Source organism: Spermophilus citellus, assembly GCF_964194105.1.
Source record: "Spermophilus citellus genome assembly, chromosome: 12".
Classification (NCBI taxonomy): domain Eukaryota; kingdom Metazoa; phylum Chordata; class Mammalia; order Rodentia; family Sciuridae; genus Spermophilus; species Spermophilus citellus.
The window spans coordinates 125,796,562-125,821,547 of NC_138198.1; the positions used below are offsets into that span (position 1 = coordinate 125,796,562).

Here is a 24,986-nt window from a genome sequence, read left to right on the forward strand (position 1 = left end):
GCCTAATTGTACCATATTTCATCTGAACTAATTTTGAATGACTGCATTTATCACATATTATTCTGCAGCACCATTTTACAAGGAAACTTCAGAGGGAGTGTTTTATCTAATAAACAAAACTGAATATATGTGATAAGAAAGAAGTTATTCATATTATGTAGGTTATATATGTCAGAATATTTTCCAAATTACTTCCCCATATAAGTAGCAGCCAATAGCAGGTATTGTTATTTCACAGTGGTAAAGTGTGCATTTTCAACTAGTGTAAATTCCAATGGACAGAAACAAGAGACAGATACAGTATTAGAGTAAGCATTGTCTGAAAGACAAGAAAACGATGCAATGAATAGAAGCAGTGGCTCTGTTCTAGCATTCCCTCCAGCCTTTTATAAACATGATCAAAAATCAAATAAAAGAAACTTGAAGTCATCCTGATAATAGTCATCTGGTATTTTTAATACGAGGCATAGAAACAATAAGATCATTCCTAGAAAGAAGCATGGCAAAGCCACACAAGAAGAACAGCCAACTACTAAACAGCATCTTTCTAAATGGGCTGGTCACTTATTACACAATATCACTCATGTCCACCCTTGTCCCTTTCAGAAATACCCCAAGGAAACACCTTTTCCAGTGACCAGCCCCAGGACAGCAGTCCTCTCCAAATATCTGGAAAAACTCTCTACATATAGGAACCCTCCAAGCATGGTACAGAACAATGACTCTCCCCTCAACTTAAAAAAATAAAACTTTTCGTTGTTAGGATCCAACTATTCCCCAAAGAACAACTGGCGTCAATTGGCAGCGTGCTAAGTGGCCTTTAGCCCACGAGGAAAAAGGCTAACATGGAGCAACACACAGAGTTCTGAAATCCACAAGTTTGTACTCTACTTTGCTTAGACAAGTGAATTGGCTCAAATCAGTGATATTCCATTTTAACACAGAGATACCAGAAATAGTAGCAGTTTTCCTGGTGAGCTTGTCCCTCTTCCCTGGTGGCTCAACTCTGCCTCAGCCCTAGAAGTCTCACAGCCACGGAGACATCTCATTGGTAAGTCTCCAGTGGCATCTTTTGTTCTCCAACACAAGTGTGATGTGACCACTCACCAAATCACAACCACTCTTATTCCTCTTCTCCACACGCACCCCCAGTCGCTACTAAATGTGACCCTCTCCTGATTTGTTCTTTTACCACCTGCCAAAGACATGACCTAAATACTGGTTCTCACCCTTTCTTACCCGCCTTGCTCTAGTTGTATTTTAACTGTGGTTTTCTCCTATGTTTCATTCTCTGAACTCAATCTATCATACACATTCTGAAAAAGTACTCCTGCAACGAAAGTCTCAAATATTACCATTCAATTAAATATATATATAGAAATAGTATATAAAATATACTCTTTCCCACTTCTGAAATTCGGTGTGAATCCCTGTCATGTCTTACAGAGCCCCCGATCATCTTAATCTGGTTATTATTTCACTCTTAACTTCTTCCCTTTCAAGTCTCACTCCCAATTTTAGATCCCACCTATTAGCAACCCTTTTCATAGCTGGTGTTCTGCTCATTCTACCCTCTTTGATAGGTTAACTGCATCCACTCATTGATTCATTCATTGGCCCATTCAGGGGTCCATTTAGCACTCTCAGCAAGCTCCGGCCATTGCCGAACACTGATGAGGCACTGGATATTTAAACAGGTGCATCAAAGTCCCTTCCTTTGAGACGCTCGGTGTGGGTGGTAGGAAGAGTATTTCATTGTAATGCCCTTCCGCAGGGCATGATGGAGCATGGCTCAGTGGGCACAGGTGCTCACCTCACACCCTGAGGATGCAGTGAGGGCTGTGTGGGAAAAAGCCACAAAGGTGCGGCTCTCACATCATATCCGGTGATAGCCCACTTCTCAAAGGTCACTTGGCACTGTGTACACAGCACAGCATTCACTGCATCAGGTCTAAACATTCATATCCTTAAACACACCATAAGGTCCTCAAAAGTAGGTGCTCAATCTCAACAGTGTTCTCATCTAGCAAGAGTACAAAATCTAGACAGTGAGGTCAGTGATCTTCTGTTGCTGTTGAATGAACCTATGAAACAGTGAATCAGGGGTGAGATGTGGTCACATATGACCACATGCTCAGTCACACCAGTAACTAGGTAGCAAAATCTGTAATCCATGTGATGTCATGAAAATTCTGAATGTTGAAGAGATTAACTTCTGCTGCCCAAAGTCACAAAGCAAGAAAGTGAGCCAGAAATGGAACTCAGATAATCTGACATTTTAGTCCATGTTTAACTGTTTCATGAAACCATGACCCACATGTACCATGATGTAAACATATGCATCATATGAAACTATTTGGCATGATACATGGGTTATGCACAAATAAAAAACCGAAGAACTACACAAATAGACCACAGCAATTATCTTTCACACTGTCTACATTCTCTGAAAGGAACCGAGCATCATCTATATATTTTTAAGGAAAAACCTGAAATATTCTAAGTGACCATGTATTATAAATTGGTAGCCACAAGTGACTAGTGATTTTTTCCATGATGAGGAAATAAAAATCACCTTAAAAATAACTATGAATCATTGAAAATGATGGTACCTCTTGGGCATAAAAGTATATTTTATCCATAGACACAGAGAACGTCATTCCCAACCACATTTTTGTAACCATTTTATGGAAAGTGTGACTTTGCAGTATTACTTTGTGATCTAGAATAGAATATGTAAGTTGTTGTTAGAGCAAAAAACTATTTCTAATTCAAGCTACACAGTGAAAAGTCTAGCGCAGTGAACGTAAATGTCAGCACTGGCATTTGGAACAGGAAACTAAATACCCTGTTTTCATATAATCGCTACATTCTTCCTATATTGCAGGCTCGTAGATAGTTCCAACATAAATGCTTTTTTTTTTCTATAAAATGTGGGAGCACACCAGGAACACACACAAAAAAATGGTGCTCCAGAATCAGGAGATGTAACTCAGAGCCCAGAGAAGGAGCAAGTGGGAGGTCGTGGGAGATGCAGGGCTTGCAGTTGTGAAGGAAAGAGGTGTGCTGCCCTGCTGAGGGAGGTGGGAGCAGGCAAGACCCAGGAGGGCCCAGCGTGAGATGGGCAGGACAGAAATGGCATCCAAGCCACAACACAGCTGTGGACAGAGCATGATCTCAGTGGAATTTTTTTTTTAAATAATCATTTTCTTTTTGTTTAAAACTGAGATGCAAATATTGAGAATGATTCTTAAAAGAAAGCAAAGTACAGATGCAAAGAAAGCCAGGAAGAATTTTCTAATAGTTAAACAATTATTTACAATAACAGGTCTCTGCAAGGCTGATTCATTTTTATGCTCACAGAAACTCCGTTTCAGATGTTACCTCTCATTGTCATGGCAACCCTCTTGTGTGCATTCCACTTCCTCAGCCCAGCCCCAGACCATTCTACAAATTCTATTTTGTTTGCCCGCCAAAACTGCCAGAGGAAAAAAAACATTCTTTCAGACCTTGCCCACGAGCAAAATGGAGATATTGCTGACTTCTGAGTCACACCTGTTAAGCTAGGATGCTCTCTGAATCAGATATAGAGACTTGTGGGGCTTTGAAGTGCAGATTTCTGAAGACAAGTTCCCAGGGAACAGAGGAGTCTTCTGATTTTGGTTATGATCAATAGGAGACAGAATAGAAGTGGCACATTTATGACTGATATGTCTTCCTGCTTAAAAAAGTCAACTTCAATTTTTTTGGGGACATGTGCCTTGCCGATTGTGAACAGCTCTACTATTTACAGTCACCCTGCAATTTCTGCGGGAGTCTAGTTGAAGCAAGGTGTCTGAAAGTAGTCAGAAAAGGGAAGATGCTGTAAGGACACACTGATGCAAAATTTCAAGCAAGTCAGCATAGCTGTGGAGTGGTGGGCAGCTGGCCAACCGAGCCAGCAAGAACAACAGCCCAGTTCTTTAGCACAAATGCATCAGGCAGATATGCCGTAAAGAGGCAGAGGCTTCAAGGGTGCCAGGTTCTACAAATAGCTATTATTGCCACAAACAAAAATATCACCATCCTATGCACATCTTTGGAAAGGATTGTAGATTATTTTTCATACATATTTATGCATAAAAGGAAATTCATTTAAAATCAAATGACATAAGAAGACAAATATACATATGTGTATATATAATCTAGATATAAATTATTAATTTTTGTAGAAAATTTTAGCTGGGAGGACTCTATACTTTGCATTTAGAACAAGTGTCTTTAAAGTTAGAACTGATAAATCCAAATTATTATGTTGTTATTCCCACAGATAAATTCTTGCATCATTTATTTACTTTCTATACCACTTTCCAGATTCTAACCTATATTTTAAAATTTAAGTTGCATGCTATATTAATTTTCTTTTTCCTCCTGAAACAAATACCATACAAATAGTGACTTTAAATGACATAAATGTATTATTTTACAGTGTTCAGGGTCAGAAACCCAGAAAGTGCCCCACTGGATTGAATCAGGTGCTGGCAAAGGTATGTCCCTGGCTTGAGGCTCTAGGGGAGCATCTTTCTTCTGCCTTTTCCAGCTTCAAGACACTGCCCATTCTTTGGCTCATGGGTCTTTCCATTGCCAAAGCCAATAATGGTCACTTGGGCTTTTCTCATGCTGGGCTGTTCTGCCTCCCTATTCTATGCTAAAGGACTCTTCCATCCACAAAACCCTTAATTTCCCTCTCCCATGTAATATAAAATATTGCTAGGGTCAATACTTCAGGATGTGGACATCTTTTGGGGTCAATATTCCTCCTTCCACAGTAGGACATCTGGCCCACCAAGACTCATACCCCATCCACATGCAAAACATGCTCATTTCTTACCAGGTCTCAACCCCAAAGTCTCAACCCATCACAACATCAACTCAAAGTCTAATCCCCATTATGCACAAGCTCCACACCAAACATTGAGATCATCTAAATCCCATATGGGTGGATTCTGAGTAGGACCCACCTGGAGGTACAACTTTGCTCCATTTCTGAACCATGAAACTCAAGAGAAATGATCCTTCTCCCAAAACAATGGTGGGACATGTGTAGAATACCATTTACTGACATTCCTGCTCAAAAAGCCAACACCCCCCTTCAAAAAAATGAAAAGGGAAAAAATTCAATAATCTCAAGCAATATTGAAATCCAGCTGACAAATTTCACTTGCTTTAAATGCCTTGGAACTATTCTGTGCTTCTTTGCTCTGTCTTCTGAGCTCAAAGCCCTGCCCTTTGGGCTAGGGATTCCACCTTCTGAGTTAGAAGAGTCACCCTACATTTTCCACAAGAGGTAGCAGATGCTTGCATTGAATGTTTACAAGAGCATGTTTCTGGCTAGTAGATATTTGGGGGTCTGGTAATCTTCTTTCTCTTTATTCTTTTGTTGTCTTATTTCGTTCAAAATAGCAATGCTTTTGCCAATATAGCATTCTCAAGAACATTGTGGGTCTATTTATATCATGGGACTCAGTCCATTAGACACAGGCTTCTCTCATAGGTCCTCCTTAGATGACACCATAATTCCTTTTGACTTCTGCTGAAATGAATTAAGATGCTTCTAAATCACATACTTGGTCATTTCAGAGTGCCTTTTGTGAGACTGACTACTCTGATCTTCTGGCATTTCTAGGAGTTAGCAAAAGGTCCTCCAGCTCAGTATTTGCTCTGTACCAGGATTTTCCAATCCTGTACAAAGATCCCCTAGATTTTAATTGATAGTAAATTTCTGAAACTGAGTTAATTGCTTGAAAGTTCTGCTTTCCACCTGACTCTGGGATATAATTCTGCCAATCTTTCTGACTCAACAGAACAAGAATTCCCTCTCTCTGAGTTTCCCAATACATGCTCCCCATTCCTCACTGAGCCTTTGCCAGCAGCACCTGTAACTTCCACATTTCTGCCAGCAGCCTGGTTGTGATGCTTGAGCTGTTCTTTAAGGCAGGCATGTTTTCTCTGCCACACTCCTCAGTTCTTAAGAGTCCCACTGGGAGACCTAGTGACATCCATATTTCTTCTAATAGTTTATTCAACAGAATGTAAACCCTTTTCTAACATGCTTTTCAAGTTTCTTCTATCTTTTGCCCACTGCCCAATTGTAAAACCATTCCTGCATTTTTAAGATAGTTTTCACAGCAACATTCCACTTGTAGGAACTAAAATTGTTTCTTTCTGCTGCTATCATGAACTTAGTGGCTTTAAGAAATGAAACCATATTATCTTATGCTTCTGGATGTCAGAAGTCTGAAATGAATCCCAGTGAGCTAAAAAGAAGGTGTCAGCTGTGTTCTGGTTTGAATGTTTTAGGGAAGAATACCTTCTTTCCTTTCTTAGTTGGTAGGAACCTCTGGGTTTCTTAGCTTCTTGCCCTTTCATCCATCTTAAAGGTCAGCTGAAGACCTATATCACATCACATGATCCTGATTCTTCTGCCCCTTCTGTCCATATTGAAGGTCCCTTGTGATCACATTGGGTCCTCCCTCAAAATCCAGGATAATCTCCCTAAAGTTAGCTGAGAAGCATCCTTCATCTCCTCTGCTTCTGTGATCTCCCTTTGCTGTAGAGCCTAACACATTCACAGACAGTAAGGCTGAGGATGTGGATATTTGAAGTGGGCATGACAGTCATCTAAGAGACTGAATTTTCTGTAATACAGTCTGAAGTCACGCACATACTATATTTCTACAGTGTAGCACAGGGGATCAATAAATATATGGTGAATAAATATGAGCAGCAAGTGCAGCCCAGTGAAAATCAAGATAGTTTTTGTATCCACTTTGAAAAGAGTAATGCTAGTTGTACTTAAGTAGTTTTAATGACAAACAAATTCTAAAATAGGAAACAGTTTTGGTTAAGACAAAGAACATTGAGTTTTCTGACAATTTCTTGACCTATTTTATACATGACTAAATTTACAATAAGCCTCAATTCATCTGCAAATTGTTATAAAAGGAAATGTTTCAAAGAATAAACAGATTATAAAATACTTTATTATGAAAAATATTATATTCATAACCTAAAAAATATTCTTGAATATGAAATATTATGTTTCTGAAAAAAGAAGATTGTGTCATGAAGCTTTGTAACTAGACACACCTAGAAACAGAAGGATTCAAAATAGAGGAAGAGCACATGCATTATTTCTCTGTTTTGCTTTTATCAAGTTTCTTAAATGTTCCTCTTGCTCAAATGAGGCACTTTCCCATTGGGGCAATGTATGTGCAGAGTGCATGTTGGTCCTGAGATGAGGAACTGGATGCACAGGTGACCCTACAGTAGTTTAAAGCACAGCCACCACTAGTCCTAAAGCATGTAGTTGTAAATTAGTAAATAGAGCCATGTCTGCATGCAGCCCTGATCCCAGGAGTCTGAATGCACTGTCTCTCAACACGTCCATCTCGCTCCCTCAATTTAGCGAGCTTAAGATGCACAGATGGATACAGCAGTCCTAGGTAGAAGTGTAGGGTCTAAAGTGACTGGAGGAGACTCACATCACAGGAAAAAAGCCAAAGATACATATGTCTTAGGGAGTACAAAAGTTGTAGTAAGTTGGAGCAAGAAATGACAGCGTTTTCTTGGGATATTTAACATGAGTGCCACCGTGTCAACTAAAGACAGCGCTGCTCCAGCAAAGGACCAGATGTTAGTGAAGGACAGGAAAGGAATGGAAGCCCGCACTCCAGGCTCAGAGGCCAGCGGGGACAGACCCTTGTTTCTTTGGTCACTGCAAATGGAAAGACCTTTGTGACAGGAGGGGAAAGGTGGATTTTAAATTCATGCACCAGTTAATGGTGAAATGTGGGTGATGTAGTATTAGAGCTTAATTAAATTTCTTAATATAACTGCACTAAAAGCACTTGCAAGATGTGATGTAATTAAAGCCATAATCTCCACCCTTTGGAGAAGGTGCTTCAGCGCAGTGTTACATAATGGATAAGCCAGCATCAGGTCAACATCTGCACAGAGGTCATGAACCCAGACAAATGCTCTCTCTAGACCTCTGGCTTCTTTATTTCTGAAATGCAAGGGTTCCATGAAATGAACTCCTAGGTCTCTTGGCAATCTAACGAAGATACACATCTACGATGAAAACAGATGGGGATCCTGCATGGTGTGATCCTGGCAATTAGCCACTAAATAAAGATAAACAGCCTTGGACACTTTTCTCTACCTCTCCAGGAAATGAAGAGGGCACCCTTGAGTAGAGGAACTGCTTCCCAATCTCCCTTTTCCTTGCTGTTGCTTGCAATATTCTATGCACAGATGGGAGCTAATCCTGGAACTTTTCTCTCCCACTCTCAGCTTCTCTCCTGAACACCCACCTAGACAAAACAGCATTCTGTGTCTGTCTTTATTCTCCATCCCTCTGCCTGAGCCCACTGCTCTGTGATGGGGTCAGCCGAGACTCAGCTGGGTGAGGGCGATAGGGTTAGAAGAGACCATTCCCACGAAAGTCTCTGGTGCCTAGTAAGCAGTCCCGATTTTGTTACTGCTGTGAGTTTCATGTTTTCAGTTTCAGTTCTTGAAAAGTATGCCTCAAGAGGAAATGTGATTTTACCCCTTAAACCTTCCATTGGACAGTCTTTGCTGTGGCTGAAATGAGACTATTTTGGAGTTAACAGTGTAAATATAATAGTTAAAAAGATAACATATGGTAGTCTACATTTATTTACTCTCCTGTTTCTACATGAAAAATAAATAAAAGTTCTTCTTTTAACCTTAGCCTTTAAAACCTTCTATGCTTCCATCTTTTAATGCAAAATTCAAACTAGACTTTAGATACTGAAAAAAGAATCAATAACTAGATGTTTTTCTGTCTTTGTCACCAGAAAGGATGTCAGAACTTTGAATGCCTAGGTAAGAAAATTGAGATACTTTCAAAATGGCATCACATCTCTGTGACAGAGAGCAACACAGCTGCTCTGAATAATTAAAAAAAAACATCAAATCCATGATAACATTTTACCTAAATAATATATTTCCTCTACTTTGCATAGAAATCTTTTCAAAATGCTCAATTTAAATCCCCACACCACAGCGTACTCTTCCATTGCCTTTGAAGTCAATCGGCATGCAGTAGGAGCGAAGGCTAGGAGTTGGCTAGAATGTCCCTAAAAGACTTTGAGTGCCTCAGATGAAAGCTGCTATTTAAGTACAAAGTATCATAATAATTTCTATATATTTAACAACTCCACTCACTTCAATGCCAGTGCCTGACTCAGCCTCACCTATTTGGTACTTTGAGCCCTAGTCCTTAAGTGAAATTTAACCAGTAGGATGTGTGTAACTTTGTTTCATAAAAATAGTACAGAAAAGAATACCATCAAAAGCGGAAGATTCCAAAAATGTCCCACTCCATAAATTTCCCATTCCATGTCTGTAAATAGCAGAAAATCTCTTCATTAGAAAATAAAAGGCTAACAAAAGACGTCTGTTACTAAAAAGGTTGGGAAGGTCACCACCCATCCCTTGTCCCCAAAGAGAGCACCCTGGGTGTGTACCTTACTGCTGACCATAAAGCCCCCACATGATGCCACTGGACCAGCAGGTAGAGAGAACATAGGCCATGTTTTCCTCTTAGATTATGTTTCCTAGTGGCAAAGAAAATTGAGGAAAGAAGGCAGTTGGCTGTGGGAAAATTATTCTCTACTCAGAATGCACTGTTAGGTTGAGTAAGAAAATGTGGAATATGGAGAAACATATTCTCCTTTTTAAATATTCACGTTGAAATTATCAACTATAGTACTTTCTCTTTTGAAAAACTTTGCTCTTAGATAATTAATTAAAACAAGTAATACCAAAAATAAAAAATTCTTTGAAAAATGAAAGCATTATTATTATCAAGAAACCTGAGTCTATTTTTACTGTATGTCCACTGGGCCCCTAAAGTCTTCCTCCTTCCTCACCTCCTGCCACCCCCTACCTGGGACAACCATTGCTGTGAGCTTGGTGTGTACTATTGCAGTATGATCAAGTACTTTTGAGGTATTTTCTAGCTATTTTCTATTTTATGAGAGATTGAATTTAAATTTTCTAAAATGAGGCCTCACTATATGAGAGAACAATGTGTGTAAGGAGCACTTTCATGGGTCTTCGGTTTTCTTGTTGAATTATCAAATTATCAAATGTGAGTTATCAAATTTTCCCTCTTGTAACTTTTTGGCACTTTCAGTGACTCTGCATTTATCCTTCTTCTTGATATTGGGACAGTGTTTGCTGAGATGACCTCACAAAACCAGAAGTCCCCATCTGTGAGCCTCCCCCAGGGATCTGGGCCTTCAGTGAGCCCTCTCATGTGCTTTGCAGACCCCAGGCTATGAACTAGCTGACTGCCTCCTCAATCTCCCAATCCTTATGCGTGCTAGACTGTGATTCTAGGTGAGTCATCATGGCACCACCGTGGCCCTGGACAAGACTCAGATCAAAAAATAAGCATTAGTGAAATAAAGAGTAAAGAATCATCAAAATATGACAGGGGAAACAAAAATGCTTTCTTTAAGACTGCCCATGGTATTTCTCTGGCTCTGCCATCCTACCCTCTAGGTCCACATATGACCTCCAGTTGGCGGGTGCCCAGATGTCACTGGGAATTCAGAATCACAGAAAATAGGAACAGCAGGAGCCAGGATAAAAAGACCACTATTTTAAAGTTCAGTAGAAAAGGAAGTCAGAGATTCAGATTTTAGAAAACAGAAACAATTTGGAGATAAGGGTTAACAGAAATTAACGTGCCAGTCAGGCATAACGGAAGCCAGAGATGGGTCAGGAACAAACCCTGGGGAGTCTGAAACCTAAGGCACCATTGGAAAAAGCAATCCCTGCTATGGAAGTAAAGCATCAGGAACCTTAGCACAGTGCTCTTAAGTATGCTTGTTATTTAACTAAGTGTCAAATTTTGGATTGCACACTCATGATTTAATCTGATTATAATCTGGCTACATATCTTTGCAAGCAGAAAAAATTGGGCGTGTGATTCTAAAAATTTACTTTGAAAGTGTGTGTGTGTGTGTTTGTGTATGTGTGCATACAGATGTGTATATGTATATATGTGTAGTACATATGCATATATTTATAACAATATAACTATATATGTATGTTCATTTTCTTACCTTTGCAAATGAGACTCATTCCTAAGAGACAGATTTCTCTCAATGTGCTGACATCAACTTTCTGAGATTCTATGTTTGAAATTCAGATTAAAGATTGTGGTAAATTCATGAAAATAATAAAGACCACCTGGACTTTTTGCTGTTATTCCTGCCTTTACATATTTTATGATCTATTTTATGCCGTCAAAAATAACTATAATCCCCATCTTGATATCTAGGTCCATTAACATTACCAAAAAGTGAAAAGATGCAAATATTAGTTTTCATACTGACTCTCCAAGAAACAGAGAAAGAGGTTCTAACTTGAAAAAAAAAAATACGAGACGCTTGCCTCTCAATAACCTATGCCAAACCTCCTTTCCTTTTAAAGAACACAAAATCGAGTTAATTAAAAAATTAATAGGTGCTAATGGTTGAGGTCTTATACTCAAGAAACTCATTCACATGTACTGAATGACTTATCTTTCAAACAATCCTGTGGGAATATCAATACTATCTTTATTTCAAAATTTAAAACTATCAAAGGATAAAATATTAGGGATTATGTCCAAGGTTATTGCATGAAATTAAAAAAAAAAAAAAAAAAGCCAGGTCCGGAAGCCAGATGTGGCTCCCGCACCAGGGCTTCTCGCAGTGGTGATCGGGGATGTCAGTTCTACTTCACACTCTGAGTCACTAAGTTGGCTTGAGCAAGTCTCCCCACTCAAGCTCCCCTAGTCACCGCAGGTCTCACCACTAGATAAGAACGAAGCCAAAGGACAACTAAAGCCTGATGAGTGTGTATTCCTGAAGCGTTGTCTAAGCCATGGCTACTCTGGGCCCACTTCCTGGGTCAATAGCTAAGTGGCTTCTGCTGCATTGTCTCTTCAGGGAACCAGCTGGACATGGTTGAGCCACTCAGGCCACGGCCTTGGGCCCTACAGTGTCATCTCTGTCATGGACATGTTGCAAAGTCCTGCCATCCCCCATCTACTACGCCAGGCTTCCCCACCAGCTTTAGGGCAGATTATCTAAATGAAAAAGAAGCATAGGCCCATCCTGGACTCACTCTAATTATCTGGGATTACCTCCTGGAGGTTCCTGGCAATAGTATCCTCCCCTGCTAGAGATGAAGCATAAGGCCCCAAAGAAACCCAGCAAAGAACAATGCCTTGGCACCCAAATGACTGCTGGCAACCTGAGCCAGCAGCGAGAGGGCCAGCAGTCTGTCAAGTGGAGCTCAACCTGGACAGTGTGGCCAGGTGATGAAGGGGTTGGTTGGTCCCGCCTTTACAAAACCAGTGTTATACCCTACACATGCTCCCACATCATCACCAAACCCAGAATGAAAATGCAGCTTACAAGGGCTATTTCATGCCCCATGTTACTATCTTTAGGTTCAGGGTAACTCCAAATAATCAACTAAGAAAAAATCACATTTCCATTTAGAACTCTTGGGCTAACAATTTGACAGAGTAATAAAAAATGTTCATAATTTTTTGAAAAAATTCAAGCTCATTTGAATGTGGCATGTGAAACACTTGTGATTTCTATGAGTGGTCCGATAACAGCAAAGCATAATTAAAACCACAATCCCTTAGTGATATTATCAAATAATCCTAATGCTGAAGGTTGAGTCATGATACAGTTATCATCTGATTTAACATTCTATGAGATCATAATGAAAGTTATCATGAATCACCTTACATTATTTTAAAAAATTTAATTCTTTATTCAACAAAACACTATTTGTATGTTACCTCTGTAACATGGTAATTTCAACAAATTTCACATGTACTTTTTTGTCCATTATAACCTAACTGAAACATAATATATAAGCTGAAAAAAATCTTTAATCATATACACATAATGTGTTGTGCATAATTTAAATCATTTTCCACTTAAAAGAAAAGCTTCACTTCATCAAACTCAAGTGATGAATGTGTGGTGCTCTTGCAGGTTAAAAATGTGCTAACCCATTTGTATTATAAAGGATGCTAACACTTCATGAAGAGAGCCAGTCTACATCTGAGATTGTTTTAAATATTAACAGGCTAAAGGGAAAATTGACAGTGACTGCATAATTTTATAATTGCCCATGATGTCTGCCAGATATTGAAAGTGGATATTTGGCTGCTGTGGGCCTCGGTTTTCTTTTCATCAAAACCCTAAGGAATTAACATTTCTAAAACAGACATTGAACTGCTTTATAATGGGATCTATTTGCTTTGAAAATGGTAATTTTTAGAACAAATGAACTTTCTAAAATTCAAATTCTCCAAAAATCATTTTAATAAATAATTTTTAATAATACTACAATAGCCCTTTCAAATTTATTGGGAATATATATATATGTATATATATACATATATATATATATATACATATATATATAGCTTCTTTATGATGTACTGTCTTCTCAAATTACACATTTCATAAGTCCATTTAATTAATTGTGTTATTAGTGACCATTTGACTTCTGAGTCATTTCACTTTAACTCCAGGGTTGGCTAAGTTTGAGGGAAATCTCTTTTCCTTTCAGAATTTATAAAGTGAAAAGAGAGAACATTGTAGGTTTGGTTTAAAATAGAATTCTAATATACTATGGAAAATTATAATACCTTACAAAAGTTTTGTACCATGAAGATAGAATACTAGGAAAGAAAAACACATAGATATATAGAGGGAAAAAACCAAGCTCCTACTTACCAGGTGTGAAATTGTATCGAGCTGAAAATCCTATAGACTCCAGCTCTCCATCAGCAAAAAATTTAATCCATAGAAATCTTCCACTGGATTTTATTATGGGTGGATTTTGTTGTCCACAAAAACGGCCAATTATTGGAGAAAAGCCAAAAGGTCCATCTCGAACTTCAATATGATCAAATTTGCACTCCCAAGACGGTTCAATAGAGTATTTCTCATCAAAGTAAAGTTCAATGCACTGTCTTGGGGCAGCTGTAAAAAAGAAAGATTGCATCTAGAAGGCCATTTCTTAAATCTTTTAGATTGACTTTTCTGATTCTATTTTGGGTTTTATCTGTTATATCTTTTATCGAACTCTGAAGATGATATGCATGGAAATACAAAGAAATCAGAGGATACTCAGTATTCTAAAGGGTATTTTCGTCAAAACGTTTGACAGGGTAGTCCTCAAAACTGATGATGTTGCACAAAATACTACTTTGATCTAAAACAACCATTTCATTGTCTACCACAGAACTATCACACCACGATGGTATTTGGGAGAAAGGCGGGCACCTCAGATATAGAAGGTAGAGAGGCACTGTTCTCTTTTCTCATATCAGTACTCAGGTTCAAAGTCAGACACGACCTGAGAGGAGCTCAGCATGGAGTTACAGGAGCACTGAAGAGAAGCCACGCAGGAATCTCAGTTAGCTCCAAGTGTACATACAAGGCTGTTAGGGACAGTTTTTCTAGAACACAGATCTGACCCGGTCACCCTCAGCTCAAACTTCAGCAGCTCTGGCACCTGCAGGACAATGCCCAGTGCACTGGACACAGGAGAAGCCTTGAGGACTCCCTCCTTCGAGGGTTATCAACTCACAGACGGCCCGAACTCAGAACACCTCCAACATGTTATGTTTTCTCAGATGACACACCTTTCAGGTGAACATGTATTTTTCCACTTTATTGCATATCTAAAGACTCAAATTTTAATTCATCATTTTTTAGGGAGGCCTTGTTTAATGGAACCTCCTCTTGATTCTGCTCATGAGAGATGAGGACCATATCTTATCTATCTTCTTTCTTTCGGCACCATGACACAATATCTGTCATTGAGGATTTCCAAAACAAAGTCTTTTTGACTGAACTACAAATGAACTTAACTTCATACATGTTTTCAAGCTCTCTAAAAGATCCAGGAGAGGCCTTTGGGGCTGTGACCACATAAAGCTCCACATGAACGCACTTGCTAATGCCTCCTACTTCCCCCTTGTCATGCCCAAAAAAGTCTAAAAGTCAGTTTTACCCTCCACAATGTTCCAGAGTGGCCATTCATTGGTGGAACAGCCAGGAGCTCATGACCAGCCACTGCCCTGGGCCCAGGAGGACTTCCTCACTACTTGCCCTTCCAAACGCTTGAATGGCATCAGGCTGTGCTGTCCCTGTGGTCAGTAAACCATGCTGAATGGCAGTTGTCCACCATCCACTGATTATTAAATGTGTATTCACTATCACTCTTGATGACCTAAAAATTAAGCCCTTCTATTCATGGATGCCAAAAATGTGTATATAACTGAGATATGCAATAACTTGAACAGTAAAATAAAATTTCACTGTCCTCCAAGTACAAATTTAAAAATCAATAGGCAAAAGATCAGATCATGTAAAAAGATTATTTTGTGAATCATTCTTAATCCTTATGAATATCTCTGACTTACTAGACATTTAAAAGAGATACTTATAACTCATTAAAAATCAGGCATAATTTTATCTGACATTAATGTACATCACAGAGTTCCCTAGACATAATACCCAAGATAATGAAAGATTTGAAGAGTGTCCATTAATATTTTGTAATCTGCAAATTTGAAAATACCCTAAGAAATGACTTTGAAAACCAAGTAGTATTCTGAAAGCAAAATGGCAGATGCTTGAGAAACTGAACCCATTTACGCGCTTAGCACCACATCCACCATTTGTATGTATTATCTTGGTGCCTTATCCAAGAGGTGTCCTTGGCCCCTCTAAACCACTCAGGATCCTTATAATTTTCTTAGATCTAAATAACACAGGGTAAGGGCAATTGAAGCCGTGAGAAGCCAGGGCTGACTTACTCAGAACTATCTGCCTGTCTTCTCGCAACACACACCCATCTGCCATCCTCATTAGGAAAGACATGGCTGTTTGACACAAGCTTATTTATTCTCACCATCATCACTGTCACTTAAGTTCTGTCCAACGTGGAGAAGCAAACCGCTCCAAGTTCCTTCAGAAAACAGCCCCATCACTCTGGCTTTTATTAGAGTACATTGTATGTGGAAAATTTGATTTTCTTTTTCCAGCATGTTAAAATTACCTACATATATACCCACATATGAAAATGCCACTGGCTGAGTTTTAGGATATAATTAAATAACCTTTTAAGACAAAATGAGTCTACCAGCCAGGCATGGTTGCACATGCCTGTAATCTTAGCAACTTGGGAGGCTAAGGCAGGAGGAGGGCAAGTTTGAGTTCAGCCTGGGAAACTTAGTGAGACTCTCAGTAACTTTGTAATCCTCTGCCTAAAAATTGAAAAAGACAGAAAAAAAGAAGGAAAGAAGGAAGGAAGAGAAGGAGGGAGAGAGGGAGCGAGGAAGAGAGTACTGGAGAATGTATTTTAGTGGTAAAGTTTCCCTGGCTTCAATCTCCAGAACCTCCTTGCTCCCCACCCCAAGTATGCCAGAGAATTCTTGCAGATTTAGAAAATGAGTGATTATAGCACAAGTAAACTAATTCCAGCTCTCCACATCCAACTCCTTAAATATGCATTTATTTTCACCTTCTAAATGCTCGGTTCACAGCTGCATCTCATATCCACATTTTCCCAGAGCTGCCTTTGATGTAAAACTGGCTGCTTTGGAGAAGACTCACACTCCTGGAGCTCTCTGAACATGCTGTGCACCATGGACACTTCCTTTGGAACAGTGCACATATGTACAGTTCATTTCCTCTAATTTAAGACCACCTGAACTCCTGAGCTCATGTACTTTCTGTGTCTGAGACGTCCCCTGTACTCTTTATCACAACCATCTTACCTCAAGAAACTTCACCCCTTGCTTATGCTTCTTTCCCTTGTAGTTTAAGTATTCCCAGTTACTTGGGAGGCTGAGGCAAGAGAATTGCAATTTCAAAGTGAGCCTTGGCAACATAGTGAGATTCTTTCTCTAAGTTGAAAATTAACTAAAGGCTGAGGGCGGAGCTCAATAATTGGAGCACTTGCCTAGCATGTGGGAGGCCCTGGGTTCAATCCCCAGTGCCCCATAAAGAAAAAAAAATACCTTTACTTCTGCAGAATAGGCTATTAGTTTTAGAATTGAAGTTGTATTTTTCCCATTAATAGAAGAAAAGACAAAGAAAAAGAAAGAAAGAAAGAGAGAGAGCATGTGCGAGCAACAGCAAGCGAGTGCCTGCCTGTCTTCCACTTTTGGGATCCCACTGTCCACAGATACATGGTCCCTTACTCTTGCATGCACTGTCTCCCACCCTTGGTGTCAAAAGGAGAGCACATCCTAAATCCATGGCCACTCTCAATTGATTCCTGCAGGATACACTTCCACCTTTACCTTATGTCCCTTGCTATATCAAATGGCTCCCTGGCAACTAACTCCTTGTTGCTTGAAACTCCGCCTTCACCAGCCCTGTGGTGTCCTTCACCTGATACTCTTGCCACCCCCAGGTTTCTCTCTGCCTGCCTGTCCCCTACCTGTTATGTCCAGAAGACTACCCCACGTCTTCTCTACTCTCATTTCAGGCCAGCGCCCTGAATGCCACTGGTGTTCCACAGAGGACCCTTGGGCTCCACTTAAGACCAACCAAGTCAGGATTCACAGGCAGGGGCCCTGCCATCGCCAGATTTTATAGGAGTTGAAACATAAAGCTTCAAATATTTTGGGTGATTTTATTCACATTGCTAAGTTCAGTAACAATCTTTTTGCTTGTGTCCTATAAATAGGCTTTGCCAGCAGAGATCTTTCCACTGAGCTCAATATACATATATCCAATCTCTTCTTAAGGCATCTCCACAAACGCCAAAATGGAGCACATTATTTTTTCTCTTTTCCACCTACATTTCTTGTCTGGCATGACATTGTTCCTAATAAATCACCAAGCAAAGTGTCTTGGAATGGTCCTGGGATTCTCTATTCTTTATTTTCACACCCCATACCCATTCATGATCCTATTTCCTAAATATTTCTCTTTCTTCCATCACCAGTTCCTTTCTTTAGTTCCAGGTTTTCACTAGGATTTGCTTGGTCCTTTACAGCAGTTTCTTAGTTTCTCCTTCTTCAAAAATCTCAGTTCATCACTCTTCTACATAAATTATTCCATGGTACCCATTGTCTCAACTCAAAGTCCAGCTTCCATAGTGTGACAGATGGAATTCAGGTTCTTCTGGTCTCTTTTGCCTCTGCCTCTCACAGGAACACGAGGAGCTCCCAACCTGCCACACCTCTGAATATTGACATATGTTGTAGAGAATGATTACCTCCTGAATATTCTTTAAAAGTGAAAGTTTTTGGCATTCTTCCTGACAGGCTTTTCTTTCATCTTCCTCTTCCAACCATCTTGTGTACCAATCTCTTAGCCCTATTAGATTGCTAAGTGAAAGGAGTATAGTGCTCGGGCCACACTGCAAGCATCTTATTGCAAATAGCATGACATTCTTCAATGCTGTCTATACTCTACCTAGAAGAGCAGCTGTTCAGTGTTATTTAAATAACATGCAACATGTTTCAGAAAGAGTTTAGGTATTAGAGGAGTTGAACTCAGGGTCCTGAACATGGCAAATTCTCTACATCTTGAATTTATTTTTATTTTTATTATTATTATTTTTTTTAAATTTTGAGGCAGGGTCTCATTAAGAAACCAGGCTGGCCTTGTGACCCAGGCTGGCCTTGTGGCCTTTAACTTGTAGTCCTCTTGCCTCAACTTCTTGAGTTACTGGGATAAAAGCAATATTAATAGTTAAATAGGTTCTATCCATTTCTTCACTTAGCTTTGTTCTTGACATAACTACAAGTGAATGAGAATTTGTGCATAGTATTAAGGTCAAGGTTAGCAATGCTTTTTATTTTTAAACAATAATAAAAATGAAAATGCAATTAATTAACATGCAAAGATTTGTTTCTGAATTAATTTTTGAGATAAGAGATTATAAGGTGATTTTATTTTTTTAATAATTTATTATTTTAAAATAATGTTGTTTCAAAAATAATTATCATTCTGTGAATTACATAGGATATTTAACCTCTCTCTGCTTTAGTTTCCTAATTAGTAAAATGAGGACAAGAAAAATATTTCTTATAATGTATGTATTGATGAATTCTTCAAAATTTGTAATCTATGTTATTTGTAGCATAGGTAGTTCATAGATATGTGGTAGTAATTTGACAAAAAGAACAACTATTTCCAGGCCAGAACCTCTATAATTCAATTTCCTTTTCTATCAATCAAAACTGCCAGATCTCTGATTTTTTTGTTTTATTCCTTTAATATCAGAGTTTATTGTTTTTCCTTTGTGTAGGATGCCACTTATTTGGTAAAAGTTCTACTTTAAGCATGGAAAGGGGAAGAAAAATATTCTAAACTCAAAATTACAATAAAAAATAATCATCTTTTTTTTTTTCCTTCCCAATGCTAAGGAAGATTGAACCCAGGGCCTCATGAAGGCTAGACAGGTGTACTACTACTGAGCTACATCCCTGAGTGCAAGAATAATATCTAAATAAAGATTCTGAAGTCAGTTAAGCAGGAGCCTTTTTCTTTTGAAACATCAATCAAATGAGCATCTCCCTAGTTTAAACCTGGATGCTAAGCACATATGCCTTTTTCACTAAACTAGCTTCCTCTGTGCATGTCTATGTGTGTGCAGGGGTGTCATAAGTCTTACCTGTTTGGGCACTGATATTTAAAGTATTGACAAACTTTATCACTAGATAAAATATTCATATATTTTCAAAAGTTATATTTAACACAGAAGTGTCTCAATGTTAGCAGAAATGGAATAAGTTCAAAGAGAGGTGAGTCTCTTTTTTTAGTACTATTTATCCTCCAAGCTAGTGAAAGAAATCTTCATAAATTAAAACTCTGACTTTCACTTAAAAATGTAATATCAATTGGTAGCACAAAATAAGGTAATTGCCATTCAGATTAGTGTTTATAAAACATGAGTATAAATACATTTTTGACTTCAATATATTTGTGTTGTTTTATGCCTCAAATAAGAAAATAATGAATGCATAGGTCATTCTAATAACTGTTAACTTAAAAAAATAGCAGTTTTTCAAAATATTACACATTAGGTAACACTACACCAACTACAATCCAATCTGTTACTTTGGAATTCTAAACCAATTCAATCAGCTGAAAATAGGCTCTTAGATTGTTAACTTGTTTTTATTTAACAGAATTTGCTTGTTCATAACCCACTGCTAATAACTTCAGTAATTAGCCTTATTCCAGATTTGCAGTTGCTTCACTCAGAGATATTTATTTCTACCATCTCCAAAATCAATTTTTGTAATGTCTATGTGCATATTGCCCATCCAAAACCCAGAGAAGGCCAGGTTCTGTGTTTGTGCTCCCTGGCTCTGGCCCTGTCCTTACCTTCTATGATATAGATGCATTCTCGGTCGGGGGGGTACTTGCTGGGGTAGTTTGGAGAGGTGAAGACACCTCCCTCTGCATGTTTTGTCCACGTTCCACACTGCACTGACTTCTGTGTTTCTGAGGTGGTTTGTTTTTCTGTTAAATAAAAAATTAAATAAAGCCATCATCCAGTTTTTATAATACTAAAAATAGAGAGGACATTCTTATAATATCCATTAGCAAATTAATTTTGAAATGCTCTCTTAGCTAAAACCAATCAATTATACACACTATAAAATGTTCAGATATTCTGGAATATTAGGAGAATGGGGAATACAGGAAAATGCAAATAATTAGAGTTCTTCCACTAGCATTTTTTTCAAGGAAACATACCTGTTCCTTTCTTGGTTGCCCCAGACAAATGGAGGATGATTAAACTTGCTGCAACTGCAACAGAAAGAGAAAATAGAAAGAGATCATATACTCTGAAATGACCAAATCTCATAAGAGCATAGAACAACATTTAAACATAAAAGGATACCAAAGTAGAGTAGTTTTATATTATTAACTGTTATCAGTTGATTCAGAACTTGCAAAAAACAATTTAGAATGTGCAGAGGAAAAACTTGGGAATACCTAAAGGAAGTAGTGCATACTTAGAATGGATGAGACCCAAGCTCCTAAGGCCAAAGCATATTTCAATATTAAGAGGTAACATTATATTACACTATTATCACACACGTTACAGTGAGATTTCAAGATCTAGGCTGTTATTAAATTACCCTTTTTGAAGGGTTTTGCTAGCATGTCTAAGGGAAGAGACAGGGACAGCATGTAAAAGGAGAAAAGAGACAAACAAGAGGAAGAGTTCCATGATTGATCCTAACACACTGCCCATGTGGCTGCATTCTAGAACATAAACACTTCCTTAATCCAATGGGCAAGGGGGGAGGAAGATCAAGCCAAACAGATGAGTGTGGATTGGAGGTATTAAGCAGTATTATAAAAAGGTCTCACAAAAATATACAGAATCACCAAGTAACCCTGTCCCAAGCACTTTTTTGGGCTATGAAATTTATTATCTCTGTGTTTTATTAAGTCATTTGTTCTGGATCAGAGACACTGGTCTGTAATTTAACTGTGAATCTGCAACAGTATTATAACCTAAACTTCTGTTTTACTTCTATACTCTTGATTTGCTCAACATTAAAAAAAAAAAACTAAAACTAACAAGATATTAAAGTCATCTAGTAGTCACAACTTCTAATTTTTCTTTACTAATTTCTTTTTATTTATTTTGATGCTGAATTACATAAAAGGTCTACATGCTCATATTTCCACTTAAAATGAATTTAGGGAGGAAGAGTATAATTTATAATAATATCCTAAAATAAAATTCAGTACAGGAGCTTAGGAATTTATGCCTGAATATTAATCCAAGAAAATCATCTGGGCCCTGATATAATATTTGAGAAGGTGTCAACTGTATTACTTTATGTTCTAACAAGATCATCTTTACTCTGTATAAAAACATTGGTGGTTGCTTTTGTCGTGTTCATTGTTTTGTGTATTTAAGTCGCAAAAATCACCTTAGTTCGCCATGATTCTGCATACACACACACACACACACACACACACACACACACACACACCACAGAGGCAACTATCCACAATTTCAGGGTGTACATCTGGTATTTTCCTTACTCTGCTTTCGGGTGTTTTCATGGAATCACACTATTGAACGCATACTATGTTTGAAAGGGAAAAGCTAGTCTTAACTGCGTGGCACAGGATTAACACTCTAATATCCCTGCTTTATAATGTGAAATTGCCACCACACATTTTACCTTGCCTCCTGCCTAACGACTTTTGATGCCCTTTTCCTCTACTTCCTCCCACCCAGCACTGCATGCTTCACCACACTCTAAAGCAGCGTTAGGTCTACTGGACAGAAGAGAGTGGAAGTTGGCATTCGCCCCAAGCCCTGGGTTCCAGCGCCTTAGATTGCCCATGGGACTGGGAGTCTGGGCTGCGGAAGCCCCAGGCAGAGGAGTATTTCTTCTGGTCCCATCAAGTATAAACCCTGCTCCCTGGCTATTTCCACCTGCTCCCTCTCTGGGGCTGCAGCCGCTCCGCACGTGCCCTTCTCTGAACTGCACACTGTTCTGGACCCCGGAGGTTCCTGCCCTAGGAGAGCCTGTCTTTCCTGGTCTGACTGTGCGCCGCCCCCACACCCGGCTCTACGATGCTGCAATACAGAAAGTTTACATCTGCCCCAAGACTCACTGGGACTGCGGGGTCCAGCTGGAGCGGAGCGCGGTGGCTGGGCTTTTCCCCTGCGCGTTTGGCGGGGAGGAGGGGAGGGGAGGGATGGCACCGGGGAGCCGGCCGAGCGGCGGGAAAGGTACTCACTGTGAAACAAACTGCGTCCATAGATCATGTCTGTTCCTTACACCAGAGGCTCCGATCTCCACTAATTCCATTTAGAAACGGGAAGACTTCAGTGGTGGGGGGAGGATGGAGTCCAGAGATGTTGAATATGCAAGCCAAGAACAAAATACAGGGGGGAAAGCGCGCGAGAGACGCAAGAAAGAGATGGAGCCCACACAGCAGCCAGATCCCAACAGTCCGTCTTCCGCCCCTGGCTGGCTCTCGCTCTCGCTCGCTCTCACCGCCGCGAAGCCAGCATCCCCACCATGACGCTCGCATCACACCCGGGCGCGGATCGCCACCATCAGCACCGCCGCCGGCAGCACCCTCCTCCTTTGCATCATCGCCACCGCCGCAACTGTCAGAAGGACGCGGCAGGCAGTCGGCGCGCGGGCGGCGGCGGGCGCGGGGCGAGCCCCGGAGCGCCGGGAGCCGGGACCGGGTTGGGGCCGGGCGGCGGGCGGAGCGAGGCGGGGGCCGGTCCCGACCGACGGCAGCGACGGAGCGGGCGGCGGCGGCGACTGGGGCTCGCTCAGTCCCCAGTCTCATACACCACGAGCAGCAGGTCGGAGCAGCCTCCCAGGGAGGATGTCCAGCAGCAGTCCTCTCTCCAGCCCTGGGGGATCTTCCGCTGAGGCATTGAAGACTGGAGGAAGGGGTCCGTCATCGGCTTGCCGGGCTCCGCGCCACCTCTGCGATCTTGCGGAAAGAGGAGCGGGTGGGTGGGCGTCTGGGAGGAGGGCTAGAGGGTGGTGGAGGGGAACGGGGGTGGCTAAAGGGGGCGGGGCGGGGAGGGAAGAGAAAGGAGCAGGAAGATGGCAGAGTTACCAAGTGGGCGCCTTAGTCATTGCCCTGCGCTACAGGACCCTCCAGGAAGCCCGAGACAGGGGTGAAATTGGGCAGCTCCGCGCAGCCGGCGCCCCCAGGGCTGGTGCGCGGCGGAATGAGGCGGCGGCGGCGACAGCAAGGACATCACAGCTCTTTGGATGGGGGGGTGAGGGGGGAGGGAGGAGGGAGGGGGTGAAGCCCAGACTGGGATCAGTCACTCTTCTCGTCTGGCTAGAAGGGGCGAGAAAGGCGCGGGCTGTATCTGGGTGATGGATACGTGGCGTGGAAGGGGGAGGGGGCATCAAGTGAAAATCACCTTTGGGGCTCGGTTTTCCACTTTTTAAGGGTTAGAAATTGTGGTGCGTTTTTCTCCCACCCCTTGGATTCCGTCTCTCTAAGGGGAGTGGGACCTCTCTAGCCTTCTCACCTCTACAGTGGGTGAAGACTTCACCGTCTACACCGGTTGGTCTGGGAGATGAGACTTGGGCTCCAGAGGAATGGGAAAGCTGTGAAAGTTTCCCCGTAAATCACTGGGCCAGATACCAAGTTGCCCCTACAAAGAGGCAAGCTCTTGCCTTTTATCTTTCCCCTATTCAAAATATTTAAAACCATCCCCAGATAAACATGGATGCCCCCACCCAACCCCAACACACAAGAACATCAGCGCTCCTGGTGCGTTAAACTCTGAAAGGAGTTGCCGAAGAAACAGCACCGGAAGAGCCCCAGCTTGTAAAAAGAGAATAATTGAATACCAAATAACGGTAAACACGAGGCAGCGCCGCGAGTGTGGGGAGTCCCTCCCAGGACGCTGCAGCAGCACCTCCTCCCCTTCCCAGATGCGTCCCGCCCTCCCGGGCCTCTGCGGACTCTACCCACGCGGAGCACCGTTGTGCGGGCCGGACCTCAAGCACACAGAGGCAGTCAAAGCTCTGCTACTGCCCTTGCGGCCCGGACCTCCAGGGCGCTCATCCCCGGACCCTGAGCCTTGGGTTTCACAGCCCCAACTGCGCTCGGGTCTGGGATGTTGGCGATGAGCAGCTGGGGGTGGGGAAAGATAAAGGGGGCCGGTAGCCCACCGACTCCGTGCTGCGAAGACAGGGGTCGCCCTAAAAGGCTAAGGAGAGAGAAAAAAAGGGGGGGTGGTCTTAAGAGGAACTGGAGAGCGCTTGAGGCTGGGGCGCTGTTGCCTGGCTCCTGGCCTTCACTTCCCTGCACCTGCTGCTGCGGCCCTGGGACGCCCACGTGGGTGCGTGGGTACGGGCGGGGTGTGGGTGCTCGCCGCGCTCCTGC

The 24,986-nt window shown here is 41.0% G+C and overlaps 1 protein-coding gene across 2 annotated transcripts in view; it reads right to left on the bottom strand.

The window, feature by feature from the left end:
* Positions 1 to 22,878, bottom strand: part of NETO1 (neuropilin and tolloid like 1) — a gene marked incomplete at both ends in the record, with an annotated part of 101,182 nt that extends 78,304 nt beyond the window's left edge. For both annotated transcript variants that reach the window (XM_081263281.1, XM_081263280.1), the window contains 4 exons: positions 13,830 to 14,078; positions 20,457 to 20,594; positions 20,832 to 20,885; positions 22,851 to 22,878. In XM_081263281.1, the coding sequence (XP_081119407.1) occupies positions 13,830 to 14,078; positions 20,457 to 20,594; positions 20,832 to 20,885; positions 22,851 to 22,878 (469 nt within the window). The remainder of the gene's footprint in view (positions 1 to 13,829; positions 14,079 to 20,456; positions 20,595 to 20,831; positions 20,886 to 22,850) is intronic.
* Between the last annotated feature and the right edge of the window lie 2,108 nt (positions 22,879 to 24,986).